The sequence below is a fragment of the Cebidichthys violaceus genome, unplaced genomic scaffold (assembly GCF_023349555.1).
Source record: "Cebidichthys violaceus isolate CVI_PGR_0920_01 unplaced genomic scaffold, fCebVio1.0.p SCAF_3, whole genome shotgun sequence".
Lineage (NCBI taxonomy): Eukaryota > Metazoa > Chordata > Actinopteri > Perciformes > Stichaeidae > Cebidichthys > Cebidichthys violaceus.
In genome coordinates this window covers 18,365,734-18,383,080 of record NW_027176483.1, presented here as the reverse complement: position 1 = coordinate 18,383,080, position 17,347 = coordinate 18,365,734, and the positions used below count along the sequence as shown (strand labels likewise).

Below are 17,347 nucleotides of genomic sequence, written 5' to 3'. Positions count from 1 at the left end.
TGTACGGCTTGTACCTGTTTATTTAAAATATATCTTTATTAACAAATTAAACATCAACAGGGACATAAGTGTATGTTTACAATTACAGCTGTCATGTTAAAACGAGTAGAAAATACTTTGACATTGTACTGAAAACTATACTGTAGATCTTATTTTCAATTGCAGACACATGCACACAATCACTTAATATATTACAAATCACTTTCACAGGCACCAAACTCAATTCAATGAGCTTTCAAACTGACCAAATAATTTAAAACTTCATAAAACATTAATTCAGCAATATTCTTTTCTTGTGAAAAGCACATACCAGGCAATGGGAGCAGAGTCAAACATTCAATCATATCAAATTGTTTCCCGCGCTTACAAGATGCGTTGATGCCTTTTACATAAGAACCAGCAGGATGAACTGAAACACACAAATCTAGTACCAGCCCCAGAACACCTTCCATCTTCACTCTTCAACTACAAAGAAGCTCTTGAGCACACATGCCATCCCAACACATAAAACACAGAGGAATGCATATGATTTTGGGGTCATTTGTTCAGACTGTAGATTTATGGGCAATGCATCCAACAGCTCACCATTAGAGCACAAAACTCCCCCAAAAAGAAGTGACCAGAAGCTGACCCTAACTCTCTGAAGGCCCATGAACAAAGTGTTACACAAACATAAAGAGGCAATTCAAATGTTTGTGAGTTCAGTGGAGCCCGGTGTGTTTGGAACCAGCAGGGATCAGAGAGGTGATCACCAATTCTTGACTCGGGTCCAGACCTCGACCCTCCTTCTCCTAGAAACATACAGATTCATACAGCTGGTGTTAAAGCAACACATTACAAACATCAGTCATCACCACTTGAATGCAGCATGAGCCTGACAGTGTGAAGTAGAGAATATGGCACCGACTGTCAATGCACCTACTAGAAGATAGAAATGTGGTGAATTCAAACGTTCACCACAGTTCTATGTTGTTGAGATTGTCAGTGAAAAGGGGATTAAAGATGTTCTACAGATTGCAGACAACTCACAGCTCTGTATTCCAGAAACATCTCCTTAAAAGCCACGAAGTCAGTGAACGTCAGCATCAGGTCAACGATGTCACCTGGCACCTCCTCTTTGTGTTGCCTGCAGGTGGAAGAGAGTAATGTACGTTTGTGCCACCTAGTGGCTGGCTGCAAAATAATATTTCTTAGGCGCAACAGGTGCATCAAACAAACTGCTGTTTGAGCGGCCCGGTCGCTTTCAATAGAAGTGGTTTGGTTGTTGTAGGAGGAAAACAGCCAGAATGAGATGGTCTCAGGGGAGAGTTATGATGTCACATCTTACATGAGCCACTTTATGAAAGTGTTCATGTTGAAGGCGGGGATCCTCTCCATCAGCTGCTGCTCCAGATGTTTCTCCAGCAGGTCAACCTACACAACAGCCATGAATGTTATCATGAATACGGTCTTAGTTTACTTTCCTGACTACTACAGACAGTTCAGTAAATCCTAATCTTTGATAGCGCTGTAGGTTGGAATTATAGACAAGTTGCTATAATGCTCACACGACTGAATAAGACTATGACAGGTGATACTATTCAGATAATGGTCATCGCCATATTCCTTGAAGAAAGGTGTGGGAGTTACATTAGAGTATAGCGAGATGTGAACTCACATATTTATTGAAGATGGGCGTGTAACTGAGCTTGTTCTCGTCGGAGTCCTCAAACTCCAGGTAGTGTTGCTCCATGAAGCTCTGCTGAAGCTGCTGGAACTCCTCCTCTAAAAGTATTGAAAAGCATCCGACATGTAGAACAACACAGATCTTCACCATTAACTGGTGAAACACTTCAGATTTACTCTGCACACTTTTCTGTCATGTACTTTTCACCATGCTAACAGAACAAACAAATACTAGACTGACTGAATTGGTTGAAGAACTTTAAGAACCTAAATCCCGATTTCTTTACAAGATAACATTAGTTAAGATAAGATCATCTTTTATTAGTCCCACAGTGAGGAAACTTGCAATCATATGCCTCATAAAGTCACAGAAGCCTTCATTTTTTTTTTAGGAAAATGGCCACTTTTCTCTCATTCAGTAGATCTATCCATTTATTTTTTAAAGCACAAAGACTGCTGAGATGTGTTTTTACAACATAAGACTATTACAATCGCTTGTTAATGTCAGGTTACTGAAAAATGTGTCTTTCACAAATGGTGAGATTGAAATATTGATTTAGAAAAGACTGACTAGAGCGGTCTCATCACTTATTCCTACCCATGATGATGTCCTCGATGCAGCCAATGACGGCGTCAAAAGCTGTGTCTGCATCTGAGGAGCTGGAGGGAGGAAAACAAGAGATAAAGATCATTATGGCCTAAAGGTAGACTTTATATTTAGTTGATCACAATATCACAGTTACTGTATGTATTCAGTGTGCTGTCTCTAGCTGGAGACTTGAGTGACGATGCCGTCGCACTTCTTTTGAGCCTCGGAACTAAATGCTTGTGAGTAAATTCAGTTTGGACCTGGTGAAGTCCCAATAAAAACATCGACAAACAAGCATTCCATGGCACACACAGCTTGAACATTTAATTGTTTGGCACTTGGTCTCACAAAGTAACGTTAGAAAACAATAGTTACACTGAGTCAGTTACACAGCTCGACATGGACAATGTTCAAAGGCTCTGTGACTCTGGAAACACACCTGGAAATAGCAAAGATTTCTTCATCCATGTCGAGCATTTCTTCGATGTTATCACAGCCTCGGTCTCCTGAAAAAATGAAGGCAGGCTACATGTGAATACGCATGTTTTAGTGACTTAACGTTGGGTTAAAGCAAAACACCTAACTTCAGCTAACGTTAGCAAATGCAACAATACAACAAACGCGATATTTCAATCACAAAGCTGCCTGTCAGGCCTAACTGGCTTTCGTCATTACTGAACGATAACATTAACGCAGCTAGTTAACGTTAGCTGGCTAGGTGAGCTAAAGGCTAGTCAACGTTAGCTAAACACATAACTATAACGTCAGTTAGCCTTGAATGAATACAGTCAGAGCTTGTGAGCTGTATGTTGAACTAAAAGTATTACTTTACAGTCCCTTACGACAAATGAACGATAGTTAAAGGATCTGAATGTACTTACTCAGTTTCTGGATGTCCATGTTGATAAATATACCGTTAACGTGTGGTAAATAGCGAAGGTAACGTTGTTACCAAGGAAACGGCGAACGTATGTGCGCAACTGAGTCCCGTCGGGTAGAACATTATCTGCGCACGTTGGTTCCTACCTCAGAACATTTCCACGGAATTACAGAAATGAGACTGTGGACCAATTTTATTAATTCATTTATATTCTACAGAGATTTGTGAGACAACGCTTGCTTCCAATACCTCACAAAATCCCCTTGCTCCCTTTGTTGGAATTTCACTTAAATTAGTTAGTTAGTAGTAAATCATCTTATTACAATCGTTTGTGTCAACAGTTTGTGTTTGCACCTTAGTTGTAATCGACTGTTCTTTGAAGAACCAATGTCTGTGAAAATAAAAGTATAATAGTGTTTAAGCCTTTTGTTTAGTCACATGTTAATGCCAAGTGTCTCTGTAAAAACCTTAAATTGGTGATAATCAGATTGTTACCTGTTCTTGAGATGATTTGAGATGTAAATAAACACCACTCAGACAAAAAAAATATCACATGGACATACATTTATTACAAATATCACAATCCAGGAAACAATAACTCTTCAATCACATCTTTGCGAACTCTAGGGCAGAATTCCTTTATAGATGTTTTAAATACGATCCACAACTTAATCTTTACAATCATGAACTTCATCTCTAGCCGTAGAGACAAACGTATCATTTCTCTCACCTGCATGTACAGTATCAGGTGCTCCAGGAAACACAAGAGAGCAAACAGTGACTGGACCAGTCTTCAGTCTCCTACTGAGAGAAGTTACCTTTGAGAAATCATTCCAGTATAGTCTGAATGATTTTACAGATCCTGTTCATGCAATTTGGTGGTGCATTAACTATTCATAAACAATTTGACCAAAACAAATAAAAAATGATTCATTGTGATAATTTGAAATGTTCACCAGATTATATTTCTATAATTGTACAAATAGAATGTTTCTTCAGTCACAATTTCTCATCACCTGTTTCCAAAGTACAAACGTCATTCAGTCAAGCCAGATGCTTCAAGTAAAGGATGGACAGAAAGCAAGAGGCTCTTATAAAGACAGAGGGAGAAGGATGGAGAAATGGCTAAATGAGAGCAGAGAGATGTACTGTTATGATATATAAAGCACAAATAGGGTCACCACAATTGATTCAGTCTGAAAGACACATTGGAAGATACCCTTCCAATCAAAATGAACTTGATTTGACATTTATTCTGTATGCTGCGATTGGTAGCAAGTGAAACATTTTGTATTCTGTTCTGAAGCTCACGCTCTTCAGGCCCCGTTACTGTGTCATTATGCTACTGTGGGTAGTTTGCTTGCTAATTGATGTCAAGTATTTCTCCGCCAAAATCAGACCCAAAACGACAACATCTTCAAAATGACCCTGGGATATTTAGTTTACCGATATTGAAGAAAAACGATCCACTTAAACATTTCACATTTGTTTTAAGCAAGTTACCGATCTGCTAATACAACACCGTCCATCAACAACACCTGTTCCATCAGCGTTCACCATCATTAATAAAACTAAATCAAATCACATCTTGGGGATTGAAAATAGTCTTCTTACTACAGACGACTATTGTGTCATAAACAAACAAAGAAATATTTACTCAAAGTGTGACTCGTGCGTTAAAGGTTGAGCCAAATTGTCAGAACCAATCAATCAATCCCAGATAAATTCTGATAGTGGTGGAAATTCAATTGTACACTTCTCTCTCAACGGCAAACATAAGCACTTATAATTGTTATAATTTTAACTTTCTGATCTGTCTATTAATTTGCCGTTTGTTGCATACATGACCGAGACTGAGGAAATGTCAACATCTGAGAAGAGACAATAATGCACAAAAAGCAGCAGGGTCAGCTGTGTAAAAAAATTCAGTTACTTATAATACAGATTCAAGTTGTTGTTGTTTTCACTGGTTGTCAAACAATAATTTTTTTCGTAAACGTTGTCGGTGGCGTCACAGCTGATTTCATTTCTGACATTTGTAAACCGAATCACAAAACTCAAATATTGGAACCGTTTCTGCAACTTTAAAGAGTAAAATCTGACATTTCTTCTTTCCTCCCTGTGGGACATCAATCAGTACAGACTGTGAGGCGGACAACAGGAGAGGTGTTGGTATAAACTTGAGAAAAGAGAATGAAAATGCTACCTCGAGAACACCACAGCTCGCTTATCTACACCCCAAAAACATGAAAGTGAGATTCATCGCAAATGTATCTGTACCTTGGGGTTAACACTCTACGACAGGCTGTGATCTTTTCTGATCTGCAGACGTGTGCATGGCGACGATGGGATTAAATAGTAGTAGCCTGTGGGCTGAAAGCGCAGTGGGATCCTCATATCATAGAGAGGATGTCTGATAACTACGCAGGGCCTTGCAGATGAGAGACTGGCTCCGTCTGTAATCTTGTTAAATTGTTTCTGCTCCTCATTTCGGAAATAAACGCTGTTTATATAGAAAGTTGACGATTCTTGGCCCGGCTTCTGCAGAAGTACCAGAAGTCCTAGCTCTGGTATCATCGCAACACCGTGGCGCGGCGCTCGTAGCCCCGCCGGGTGAGAGGGGACTAGAGGAGGAGGGCGATGCTGTGGGGCTTGTGCGTCTCTCCTTGTTGGAGAAGGGGCAGGGGGTTCGTCAGGAGACATGTGCAATGAGTCTGACGCGGGTCTGGATGTCCTGGCGGCACAGGGGGCACGTCTCTAACTGTAAGGCACACTCCATACACATCCCACTGGAGGACGGAAGAGGGGGGACATGAAGGAAGATTTTACTATCCACTCAAAGACAAGCTGCTCTGAATGATATTCTATCCAACTGTCTGTACCCAAGATATTTTAACTTCCAACAGAATAGATTGTGACACACATACCCATGTCCACAGGGCCGCAGCTCCGTGTCCGCCATGACGTCACAACACAGCGTGCAGCAGTTGTCTCGGATGCTAACCTGCTTTAGTAAGGCCAGACGGCGGTGTCTGTGAGACACACACACACACACACACACACACACACACACACACACACACACACACACACACACACACACACAGATTAACATTTACATTCCATGTATTTAAAGCCGTTTTCTGCTGTGCATATATACTTATTTTATTCCAGTTCTTCACCTAGTTTGCTCTAACTGTAATACTCAAGATAGAGCATCAAGTGTGAATACATTTTTTGTCTATTTTTTTTGCTGTCAATAATAAATGACAGAAGTGTAATAATTCTTTTCCATGTCTAGATTTGAATGTTTTTGCTGACATTGTGTCAGAGACTTCTGGGTTGAGCTAAGGTAATGTTCCAGGTTCTGTTGTTCCATGAGATTGCGACAGAATTGAGTCAACATCTTTCAACTGAATGTGATGGTTTTTAAGCTTCACTAAAGATGTTATGTAATACAGGCTGGTAGACCCTTTACATGGCAGACATTTAGTCTTGTCACATTAAGGTGTAATAAGTCACATTAATAGTGCTTTTCATTTCAGTGTTCCACTGCCAGAGAATTGTGGCTGCTGGCTGCCTGCCGGGATTTACTGGAAACCCTGAACTGAAGCGAGCCACCACTAAGTGCCTGCCAAAAGACGGCTCTGTTGCTTTGTACACGTTAGCCAGTAAACAATGATGAGTGACCGTCTCTTGTACAAATATTGTTGTATTCCTTCAAGTCGTCCTTTAACTAGTCATTACATTCACAAAGAGTCTAAAGAGCTAAAGGCCAGCGAACTAATGAGAGATCAAAATGCTCCATGCATGTTGTTGGACGCTGTGTGCAGACTAATGATTCACTAGTCAGGGGACGGTTAGGTAAGACGACAGATTGCAAACTGCCTTCCCAAATTCCAAATCTATTTTAGACACTAAAAATCCCTCTGAGGACCAGCTTCAATTGTATACCTGGGTAGGATGATCTTTTCACTGGGCAGCAGTGACGCAAAATCGTTGAAGGTGCTGAACTTCACAGAAGGTGGGTGACGGAAAGGCTTGGCCCCAAAGTTAAACTCGCACTGCTGGTAAGACATGAAGCTGGCTGCTGCAAAGAAACCGGACCTGATGGACACAGAGGTGAAGGAAAAGATGGGGGTTCATTTGAGAACAGAAGAAAGAAAAAGGAAACACACGGGGGGGGGGGGGTTGAAACCAGTCATAAGACTGTGTGTGTGTGTGTGTGTGTGTGTGTGTGTGTGTGTGTGTGTGTGTGCTTACGTGGCTGAGGAGAAGACCTGTTTCTCTGGCGGCAGCTGATGTCCGTTCAGATAGAAAATCATCTGCTTCTTGCTGAGGTCCAACAGGAAGCCGATGGCATCTCCTAAACAGGCCACACACACACGCTGATATTACTATTATCCGACACTCCGTGTGGGAGCTTAATCAGAGCCTGGCGCTGACGCCAGTGTGTGGGTGCTAAAAATCACAAAAAACACCCCAGAGACACTAAATGCGCTAAAACCGTTTCTAAACAAATAAGTCTGATATTTAAAGCGTGGCGTCGCCTCTTTACTAATGTCAGACAAACAAACTTTCTTTGAAGTATATGGTTGAGAAACAGTAGTCAGCGTGTGTGTGCTTGTATGTGTGTGTACTACATACCCTCCTTCCAGCAGGGGTGAGAGTGAGGTTTACTGCGAGCGTTGTACCAGATGAGCTGCCTGCAGCCATCATACGCACACGAGTATTCATCGTCGCCTATCCCATAGCCCTCCTGTAACACACACACACACACACACACACACACACACACACACACACACACACACACACACACACACACACAGCTAAATTATGCGACTGCAGAAAGGACCGGATGTGGAAGAGCGGAACAGCAGAGACACTGAAGAGGCGTACATGGTTGAGGAACTTGCTGTCCTTGGTGGCCCATCCGATTTGCATCACGCCCGACGTAATGACCGTCACCTCGTAGTACCAAACGCCTGAATCCACGCAGAATGTGCAACGAACGCTCTCAAAGGACGAGGCATCGCATCGCGCCTGAGGAGGGCAGCAGAGAGAGAGAGCACTCATAAATCATACAGATATTAAATATACAGGTGAAAAACATTAATCAGGCTAATGGGAATAAACTATTGAAATCTCAATGTTGGAAAAGGCATAATTTCCTAAGGAGTGGATCTGTTGTGCATCCATGAATTCTGCCACATGTGGCTAATCTCATAGACCACACACACACACACACACGCGCGCGCTGACCTCTAGTCCAGTCGGGGAGATCTTGAGGTACTCGCTGACGTCATTGCTGTTGAGCATGGCGTTGATGTTGGTGAGGTTGACCTTCTCGTAGGTGAACTGACGACCTTCCTTTAGGACTGGACGGAGGACGAAAACATTCTCAAATATCTTTCTCGAGTGACTGACACACACACACACACACACACACACACACACACACACACACACACCTCAAAAGAGCCTGTGGCATGCGATCCGACACAAACGTAGAACTTCGAAAGCATCGTGGATACTTGTACTCACACAGGTTGTCGAGGCTCCATTGTGAGCAGAAGCCGACCTGCCTCTTCAGGTAGTCAGGATGCTCCGCCCACGACTCCAGGACAGCGAGTCGATTGCTGATGCACGACTCGGACACCGTCAGTTTGTTCTCACCTGAGGGCCAGAAGATGCACCAGGCATGTGTGGTTTAAAAACAGTCAAACACAGTGTCAGAGATGAAAGGGACGTCAGTGTAATATGTCTTTACAGGCCTATGAAGGAGAGGCAATCTTCGGATTAACAAGCGGTTGTAAAACTTTGTAGAAATGTAATATAAGTCGATTGAGGTAATTGGCTGGTGGGCACTACAAAGAGGTGGAGCGGTGCATTCTTGTATTCTGCATGTTTTGCATTTGTACCAATCAGCAATTTACATATTGGTTTGAAAATAAACAGGAAAAAGTTGTTGATGAACAGCAGATCTGTGTCTCTACCTCACAGCATCATTTTTCAGATGCAAAAGTAAACAAACCGCCAACAGGGAAGTCGGAGAAAGCAGACGTTGAGACTTTGGCCGTGCCTGTTGTCACGCCATTCCTTTGATACTTTCTGTTTCATCTTTGTGTTCTTTTGCAAGGAAGTCACAAGATTTCAACTGACTCATCATGAATCTTCAATATGAGCTGGCCTTTGTGAACTCACTGGTCTGGGAGAACTTCTCCAAAGCGATGAGAGCAAACAGCATGACAGTAGGGTGGGCTTCAGAGCTCTGGAGGAAGATGTACAGAAATCATCATCAGTTGGAAACATTTTCTTCAATAACAACACACATCTTATATAACCGACATGTCACAGAGCCACTTCACTTTATCGACTGTGTAACCATCACTCTACTCAGAGCAATGGCCTGCATACCTCTGTCAGCGCAGTCATGCAACAAAAATGTATCAACAAAACATATTATTTCTCTTACACACCTCAACACATGTTGCAACTACTTCATATTAAAAGGACATTGTCAAAGGCAGAACTGAAAGGCTTTTTCTGAGAAGCAGCTGCAGGGTTTTTCCCACTAAAGTTGTCTACATGAGGATGTGTTTTATTGCTTTTTGTTGGATCAGCATGAAACTTAATTGCAGAATTGACTACCTTATAGCTCTGACAAAGACTCATTTGTAAACACTACCACCCTGGCTGTCTGACATGGTTGGACTTCCCATCATACGTTCATGTGTGTGTGTGTGTGTGTGTGTGTGTGTGTGTGTGTGTGTGTGTGTGTGTGTGTGTGTGTGCTCTCACCAGGCTCTCTAGAAGGTACTCAAGGGTTCCAGGGCTCAACAATCCAATACTAGCCGGACCTAAAGAAGAAATGTAAAGAAACATGGATAAAGTATTTAAACCTCTGTGTTAAGAAAGTGACTGTGTGACTTTTAGAGGAGCTGCTTCATGATTCTAAGACTATTTAGTGACTGAGCAAAGCTGGTCTAATCTGACTTCAATATACCACCAGCCTGCACATTAAGATATGAAACAGCATCCATGACTCTGTATTTATATTATACTTAATACAGTATACTGTTATTAGTAGCAGAAATAGAATTACACCTAAAACAAACTTTAAATAAAAATCTGTTGTTTGCAATGAACTTGATTGTCTACAAGTCCATAGCGAGCAAGTAACCTTCCAACAGAGGTGGTGCAGAGCAAAGAGTCAAAGATTAAAGAGTGTCTCGTGTGTAAATGTGGACTTCACCAGCCAGTTTCTCTGCGAGGCAGCCAAGGACAGCTGTGGTGTTTCGGTGTTTAGCTGGGTTTAGAGCATCCTGTCGCGCTACCGCCGAACTCAGACTCAACATGTCCGACAGCTTCTGGAGAGCATCCTGATGAGAGAGACGGAGCGGTTACTCTGACGAAAGTCACACACACACAGTTTCTAATAAACGATCCAAAGGCTCCAGAGGATGGAGATATGAAATGTCACAATGTAACCAAATCCACACATGATTGTGATGGGAACTCCCCCAAAATGTCAAGTTACTAAGTATTAAATTCAAGTGGGGGCGCACGCACGCACGCACGCACGCACGCGCGCACACACACACACACAGACACACACACACACACACACACACACACACACACACACACACACACACACTTTGGACCAACAGCTGGAGAAAGCAAACCAATAATAAATCAAATCTACTTTATTAACAGAGACAAAGTGTTACTGATGCAGCAGAAAGCACCATCAGACAATATCATCCGTCTGCAGAGCTGCAGCGTCAGCACTTTCACACTCGCAGTTCGAGTCCAGCCAGCGCTACTTATACGCACCACCTGCAGGCAAGGAGTGTTACAAGTTCTTATTCCCTTTTTTGTTGTGTTTGAGGCTTTGCATTTTTAAAGTTTAAACCAGGAAAATGTGTTTTGTTAGGTGGAGCATAATTCTGCTCAACTACTGGAATGACTACAGAGTTCATACTGTCCAGAGTGTCAGAGTGTGTCCTTTGTCCTCAGGTTGCTTTGGACCAGGAGACAGGGGGTCCAAAACAGATCGTATTTGTCCAACGGGGACAAATAGGAGGGAGGGAGGGAGGGAGGGAGGGGAGGGAGCAGAGGCCAAATGAAAACAATACATGTGATGAAGTTACAAGCCAGTTCCTCGAGGCGTAAAAACAGCTGATCATGAGGGGGTTTTTAGCCATGTCCCATTGTACATAAACGCAATCAACAAAATACAGAAACAGCCAAGGGAAAGAGGAAGACAAAGATCGTCATTCCCCCAATGACTCTGTGTCATACACAGTTATGAGCCACTAACCTTGGTGGGCAGGGGACACTCATCCAACAGAAGGGTTATCACTGCAGGGCCAAGCGGATCGTCCAATGGGATCACTCGAATCAGAGACTGGACAACCTCCAGCCAACCATCATCTGAAGAAGAAGAAGAAGAAGAAGAAGAGAGGAAACTATTGAATTGAGACTCAAAGGATTAAATTGATCTGACCACTCAGACGGTTCTCCTGTTCTTTCATTATAATAACACACACTTAAAGGAATGAGCACCGTTAGTCTCAATGAAAACAGATAACTAACTGAACTGTGCTGAAATCACTTTGTGAGACAGACCCCTGGATTATTATGATCAGCTGCAGCATAAAAGACTAAAACATCCATTTCCTGTCCATTAGACGATTCGATAAGAAACTCTCTCTAACACTTATGAAAGCCCCCGGCCAACTGGCTGATGAATAATGTAACATCACGGCACATGTCAAACAGAAAGTGACTGGCTTGCAGCTTGGCCGCCTTCACGGTTCAGTGTCTGCAAGCTAAGACTCAACTTGGCTGTTGTCGAACCACTCGACACCACCACGCCATGAGAGCGCCAAACACCATATGTGCAAACACGACAATTCAAAAGGCTACCGCATCTACGCACACACACACACACACACACACACACACACACACACACACACACACACAGAGAGAGTATCGTTCCCCATGCGCACAAGAAAGCACCAAAAACGACATCGACTCAAGCTTCAAATAGAAACAAATCCCAATGAAAATCAGCCCAGTCAGTGAGCGACCGAAACATGATGCTGCAGTGTTTCAGCTTGTGACCGCGGCCCTTCCCCAGGTGATGTAATGTGTTGGAGAAATGCTGAGGCAGCGATATTACTGCAGGACTGTAAGCAGCAAACACTTCAGTTTGACATGAATGACCTATTTTACTTTTTTAACATTTTGGCCGTCCACACACACACACACACACACACACACACACACACACACACACACACACACACACACACACACACACACACACACACACACACACACACACACACACACACACACACACACACACACTATCAGAAGAGGCTAAATAGGAAAAACCATCAGCGAACAGAGGAAGAGGACTGGACTAGACTGCTGCCTACAAAGCTACTGAAATATCACCGCCTCAGCAGTTCTCAAAAACAACCCACCAACTCAGCCCGAGGGGGATGGGGGTTGGGGGGGGTAGCATATTCAGAAGAGACCTGTCTGAATTCCTGGGACTCCTCGCCAGTCAGTAGGAATTATAAATCCCCTGGATAATGTGTGAAAAGCATCAGGTGTACAGCTACAGTCCAGTGGATGTTTTGTGCACATGACTAAGAACAACCAGGGAATCTTTTCGTCTGTTGAGACATTAGCCTCTTCGCCAAATCCCTGTTCCTGAGGAGAGCCGATGTTCCTACATTTTCCCATTTTAGAACCTCTGATCGTCTCGTTACAAAACACGTGAAGAAATCATTTTTGCATTAAATTGCATCGCATTGCTCACCATATCTGTATTAGCTCTTTAACTGGACAAAGTGCTGTCTAATAACCCCATGCCCAGTGAGTGAATGAGTGCTTTTATTTTGTTCCTTACCCGTCTCTGCCATCTCGTGCAAAGTGATCATGGAGTAAGGGGGTTCTTGGTCACTGAAAAACAAAAGTTTGGACAGAATGTGATAACGTGTTTCACCTGAATGCTCGACATCACAAACTCTGCTCTATTTCCTGTAATATATGCGTTTATTTATGTGCGTACTTCACACAAATGAAGGTGGAAACTTCATCCCATGTCTTTATGACAATGTGATCACTGCATATGAAACATTATCAAAGAAATCATTCATGCCTCTGTGCGCTTAACGGCTCTGGAGAGTAATGTAATCCCATGGAGAGGGGAATCAAACGGAAACGATGAACTTCAGTGGTTGTTGTTTTTGATGATGCTGCTGCTGTTGCTTGTCATGACTCGTCCCAAGAGGAAAACTGCTTTCATTATTACTTCAGCCAACTTGATCCTCAAGATCCCAAACACAGATAAGAATTACTGTGACTTAGTTTGCCGGAAATGTACATGCATGTTCCATACAGGGCAGGAAAAGTATTCTAAAGACAAGCTGCAGTATTTATCAGTATTCTCATAAAATGATTACTTTTTCGCTTAATCTTGCAACCATCGTTTTATTATTTTAGTTTCTAGACACGCAGATGGTGTACAATGTAATGCAGCTCTATTAGAGGTGAAAGTGAATATTTCATTTACCATCAATAAATCATCTGTTACTTGATAGAGTAATCATTTAGGCTATCAAATGTAATCTAAATTTTCTTTTGCACCGGATCCAACACAAACTATAGCTTCAGAAACAACTCGACAAATCGACAGCGCTTACAGAGAGTCAACAGAAACTGAAGCACACAGATGTACACATTCTCCACCATATTAGTGTTACAGCTGCCACAAATAGTAAACCTCAACCTTGAAATTCGGTTATTAATTAACAAAGTTGGGTGAACTTTTTTTATGCACCAGTCCTGGTAGACTACAGTTTATCTGTGTGGACAAAAGTGTGCGAGAATAAATGTCAATGAAGTGGAGTAAATCTGTAAATGTAAAATGAAATGAAATACACAGGCAGTTCAACAAGTGGCTGATCAGACGTATGCTGATAATATGAAGAAAGTGGTCTGCTTCTTTAAAATATAAACTAGAATTTATAAAAACACACATTTACACAAAAGGGTCAAACCACTGAAAAGCTACAGGTGGAGAGGAAAGAAAGGTTTGCAAAGGAACTCAATCTGAAACTGGTTTCTCATTAAGGTCGACGGAGAACATTAGGCTTACTAGCTGCTGCCAGGAATAGGCCCAGACTACACTAGCTGTCATTTACATGGGCCTATTTCAACATCCATATCAACTACATATCTGTTCCCTGAACACACTCAAACATTCATCCTACTCATATTTTGTTCTCAAAGCCACCCAAACCTGTGCTGATAGAATAGCTGTAAATGCCAATGGGTCATGCCGAACAGCTTTTCTCTACAGAGAATGATAGCTTAGGGGAACAGGAGGATCAGGAGAAAAAGTGCTTCAGCATCTACGCAGGCAACACAAATCTTACTACATCATTGCAGCAAGTCATCGCTGCATCAAGAGAGGAAACGCAGTACATAAAGGAAACGGACTTGCACAAAGTGCTCTCCGAGTAGTTCTACCTGTTACAAAACAAAGAGCTCTGTGGAGGATGAGAGAGGTTTTTTTCAGTCTGCTGATTAATATATCATTAATCTACAGAACCGGCTAAGTGTAGAGCACATTTTAACAATAATTGAAATATAAATGGCATTGTCAAAGAGACAAGCGCGACCAAGCCAACACCATCAGAGCATCTCTAACAGCATTCGTTACAGTACTTCCCACGAGGGACTTAAACTAGTGTTGCTCTGGATTCTGCACAAAATATTTCACTGTGCCGTTTGTTCCAAATAAAAAGGACACAGGACTTAATCATCTCAAAAGGCGTGACTTTACTGCGTACTCTCGCCTTCAAAAAGTCGTGCATGTGATGTTTGTGTGTTCGTGACAACAAACCAACCTTGTGTGACGCTTCTGCTGGAAGACAGCAGCGTCTGTGACTTCTCTGGCTTTAGGGGGAATGAGTTTGACTGAGCTTCAGTGTCATGAGGAGCTTCTGTGGAGTCAGTGACGACGGATGGCATTTTACCCTCACTGCTCTACTTGATCCTCATGTTATTAGATCTCAAGTTATGAAAACAAACAACTCGATCAAGAAGATCCACACGTGTCAAGCCAACACTTATATATGCTAGTACACCTTGATTTCTTTTCCAGAGCACTTATGCCTTATATCCACATTTAATTACTGCTACTAAAGGCTCTAAACGTAAATGACAGTAGCATTATTTTGTTGGCTGAACTCACAAAAGACTTAATCTACTGTTCGTCTCATTGAAACTATAGAAAACTCATTTTAAAACTGTACAGACCACTCTCACTCTTCCACCCATCATCTCTATCTATATAATATACTTTTATTAAGACTCACTTGTCCACTAGTGTCCTGATGACAGCCAACGTGTCCAGCACCAGACCATCCACATTCTGCTTCTTCCGTCTCGGCTCATGGGGCCCTCGCCCTCGCCGTGGCGGCCTGACCGGGTCCCTGGGTCTACTGCTCCGCGCCTCTCCAGCATCAACGCTCACGCCCGTACCGTGATCCACCCGCCTGGCTTGTCCTCGGGTAGCCCTCGACGACCCGTGGTGATGATCTTCCAAGTCGCTATCCTCCCGGCACACACAGCTGTTACCCATGGTTCCAGTGCCGGAGACCACACTGGCAAGGGTCTCCCAGAATGGACAGAGGGAGTTTGAGGAGGAAAGGAAGAGCAGAACCCTTGCAAGGCTCCTGCAAGCACAAAAAGTGATCCAGGTGGCTACTATCATATCATTTGGCGAGCTTGGTTTGGGGGTATTCTTGTCCCAGTGGGCTGGGTGGGGTCAACGTGAATGATCATACTGTTGCCAAGCAGAGATGTGGGATTGGTTTGGGAGTAATAATGGCTAGTCAAACAGACCAGGAGGGGTCAGGTGACGCAACGAAAACAAGCTTTGAACATCATAGACAGCCCGAGGCTCGGGTCCGGTTCTCATCCAGGGCTCGCGTGGCTGTGAGAGCAACACAAACAAAACACAACACAAAGAGTGACATTCTAAGTTAAGTCTGTTCGAGCAGTATGTGTTATTGTTTAGCAGCTGATCGTGTTCTTCAAGCAGCAAAGCTTAAAACTGGCCGAGGATACACTCCAATGTCAAGCCTGGGAGAAATAAAATAGTGAAAACTAGAAAAAAATAAAATCAACATTGACCCTTTAGAAGTTTATCTCTCAAACAAAGTAGCTAATAATATGTTATTGTAATATGTCTAACATTAGCTGTTTCAACCTATAGTTGTGCTGTGTACGTAGGACGCTCGTCGTGTAGTTACTGAATTACTGAGACATTTCACTATTGTTGATATACAAGATATTTTCAGTTAGTCGGCTAGTACGCTAGCCACCCACCCACCCACCAAGCAGGCATTGTAACATTAGCGGTTCCTATTGAAAACCCAAGTCTCACAAACTCACAATTTCGTTAGTAAACTATAATGGTCCAGATTTTAACCGAAACGCATACTTACGTTGCTACCACTTGACAAACAGCAGCATCCAAACTCGGTAGGGCCAGACCAAAGTAGTGAACAGAACAGAGCTAACTAGCCTGCTAGGCTAAGTGTAGCAGCTAACAGCTAGCGGTTAGCCGGTTAGCCGGTTTCACTCCTGATGCTACTGTCAAACTACACCAGTGAGCTAACGCGAGTAGCATTGATCTACGCGTGGCACTCAAACGCCGGTTTGGTAAAGGGGCACGTTTACATGACCCGTCTATGTTCCTTAACCCACCTTTACTGAACTCCAAAACAGCACATTCATATGACGGTCAGCTAACGCCGCTCACACATCTAAACGAGGGTGCACCGCTAGCTGTTTAGTTCCGTAGCAGCTAAACGGTTTTCCATCATCAGCTGTGGAGGAGGAGGGTTTCTGTTGAAGACAACGTCAACAACGTTTCCTCTTGTTTGTATCTCCCTTTCTCTCTTTCTTTCATCACCCATTGAGAGTTACTTTAGAAGTCATTGTTTGTTTGTTTTGTGTGTTTTATTTTATTTCTGTACCATGTATATGTTTTACGATAGAAAGAAAGATGGCGAGAGGCAAGAATAAATGCAACAAGTTATAAAGATACAAATATGACATCAGATAAAAATGCACAAAGTAAAGTCACATAAAGTAACGTTACTTACATT

The 17,347-nt window shown here is 42.7% G+C and overlaps 2 protein-coding genes across 4 annotated transcripts; both read right to left on the bottom strand.

Moving 5' to 3' along the window:
- Positions 1 to 2: 2 nt before the first annotated feature.
- Positions 3 to 3,220, bottom strand: arl2bp (ADP-ribosylation factor-like 2 binding protein). Its single transcript, XM_068723566.1, has 7 exons — positions 3,136 to 3,220; positions 2,694 to 2,760; positions 2,264 to 2,325; positions 1,658 to 1,764; positions 1,328 to 1,413; positions 1,030 to 1,126; positions 3 to 791 (listed from the first exon to the last, which is right to left on the bottom strand). The coding sequence occupies exons 1-7, from the start codon at positions 3,152 to 3,154 to the stop codon at positions 702 to 704; spliced, it is 528 nt and encodes a 175-aa protein (XP_068579667.1). The 5' UTR covers positions 3,155 to 3,220; the 3' UTR covers positions 3 to 701.
- A 463-nt stretch (positions 3,221 to 3,683) lies between these two features.
- rspry1 (ring finger and SPRY domain containing 1) lies at positions 3,684 to 17,052 on the bottom strand. 3 transcript variants are annotated; one of them, XM_068723329.1, is made up of 15 exons: positions 16,682 to 17,052; positions 15,548 to 16,167; positions 13,072 to 13,124; positions 11,464 to 11,576; positions 10,393 to 10,519; positions 9,939 to 9,997; positions 9,342 to 9,408; positions 8,682 to 8,813; positions 8,400 to 8,515; positions 8,037 to 8,180; positions 7,782 to 7,893; positions 7,398 to 7,500; positions 7,089 to 7,241; positions 6,062 to 6,166; positions 3,684 to 5,923 (listed from the first exon to the last, which is right to left on the bottom strand). In XM_068723329.1, exons 2-15 carry the CDS (start codon positions 15,943 to 15,945, stop codon positions 5,827 to 5,829), a joined length of 1,779 nt encoding a protein of 592 aa, XP_068579430.1. In that variant the 5' UTR covers positions 15,946 to 16,167; positions 16,682 to 17,052; the 3' UTR covers positions 3,684 to 5,826. The 3 variants fall into 3 exon arrangements, with proteins under 3 accessions (XP_068579430.1, XP_068579431.1, XP_068579432.1); XM_068723330.1 differs by having other exon boundaries at positions 16,944 to 17,052; XM_068723331.1 differs by having other exon boundaries at positions 15,548 to 15,907; positions 16,944 to 17,052.
- Between the last annotated feature and the right edge of the window lie 295 nt (positions 17,053 to 17,347).

Coding starts and splice junctions, on each gene's coding strand:
- rspry1 (XM_068723329.1), bottom strand. CDS start 15,945: ATGATAGTAGCCACCTGGATCACTTTTTGTGCTTGCAGGAGCCTTGCA. Junction 7,894..8,036: donor ACAGCAAGTTCCTCAACCAT/GTACGCCTCTTC, acceptor TGTGTGTTACAG/GAGGGCTATGGGATAGGCGA. Junction 7,501..7,781: donor TCACCCCTGCTGGAAGGAGG/GTATGTAGTACA, acceptor TGGCCTGTTTAG/GAGATGCCATCGGCTTCCTG.
- arl2bp (XM_068723566.1), bottom strand. Junction 1,765..2,263: donor CATCGAGGACATCATCATGG/GTAGGAATAAGT, acceptor CAATACTTTTAG/AGGAGGAGTTCCAGCAGCTT. Junction 1,127..1,327: donor ACTTTCATAAAGTGGCTCAT/GTAAGATGTGAC, acceptor TTCCACCTGCAG/GCAACACAAAGAGGAGGTGC.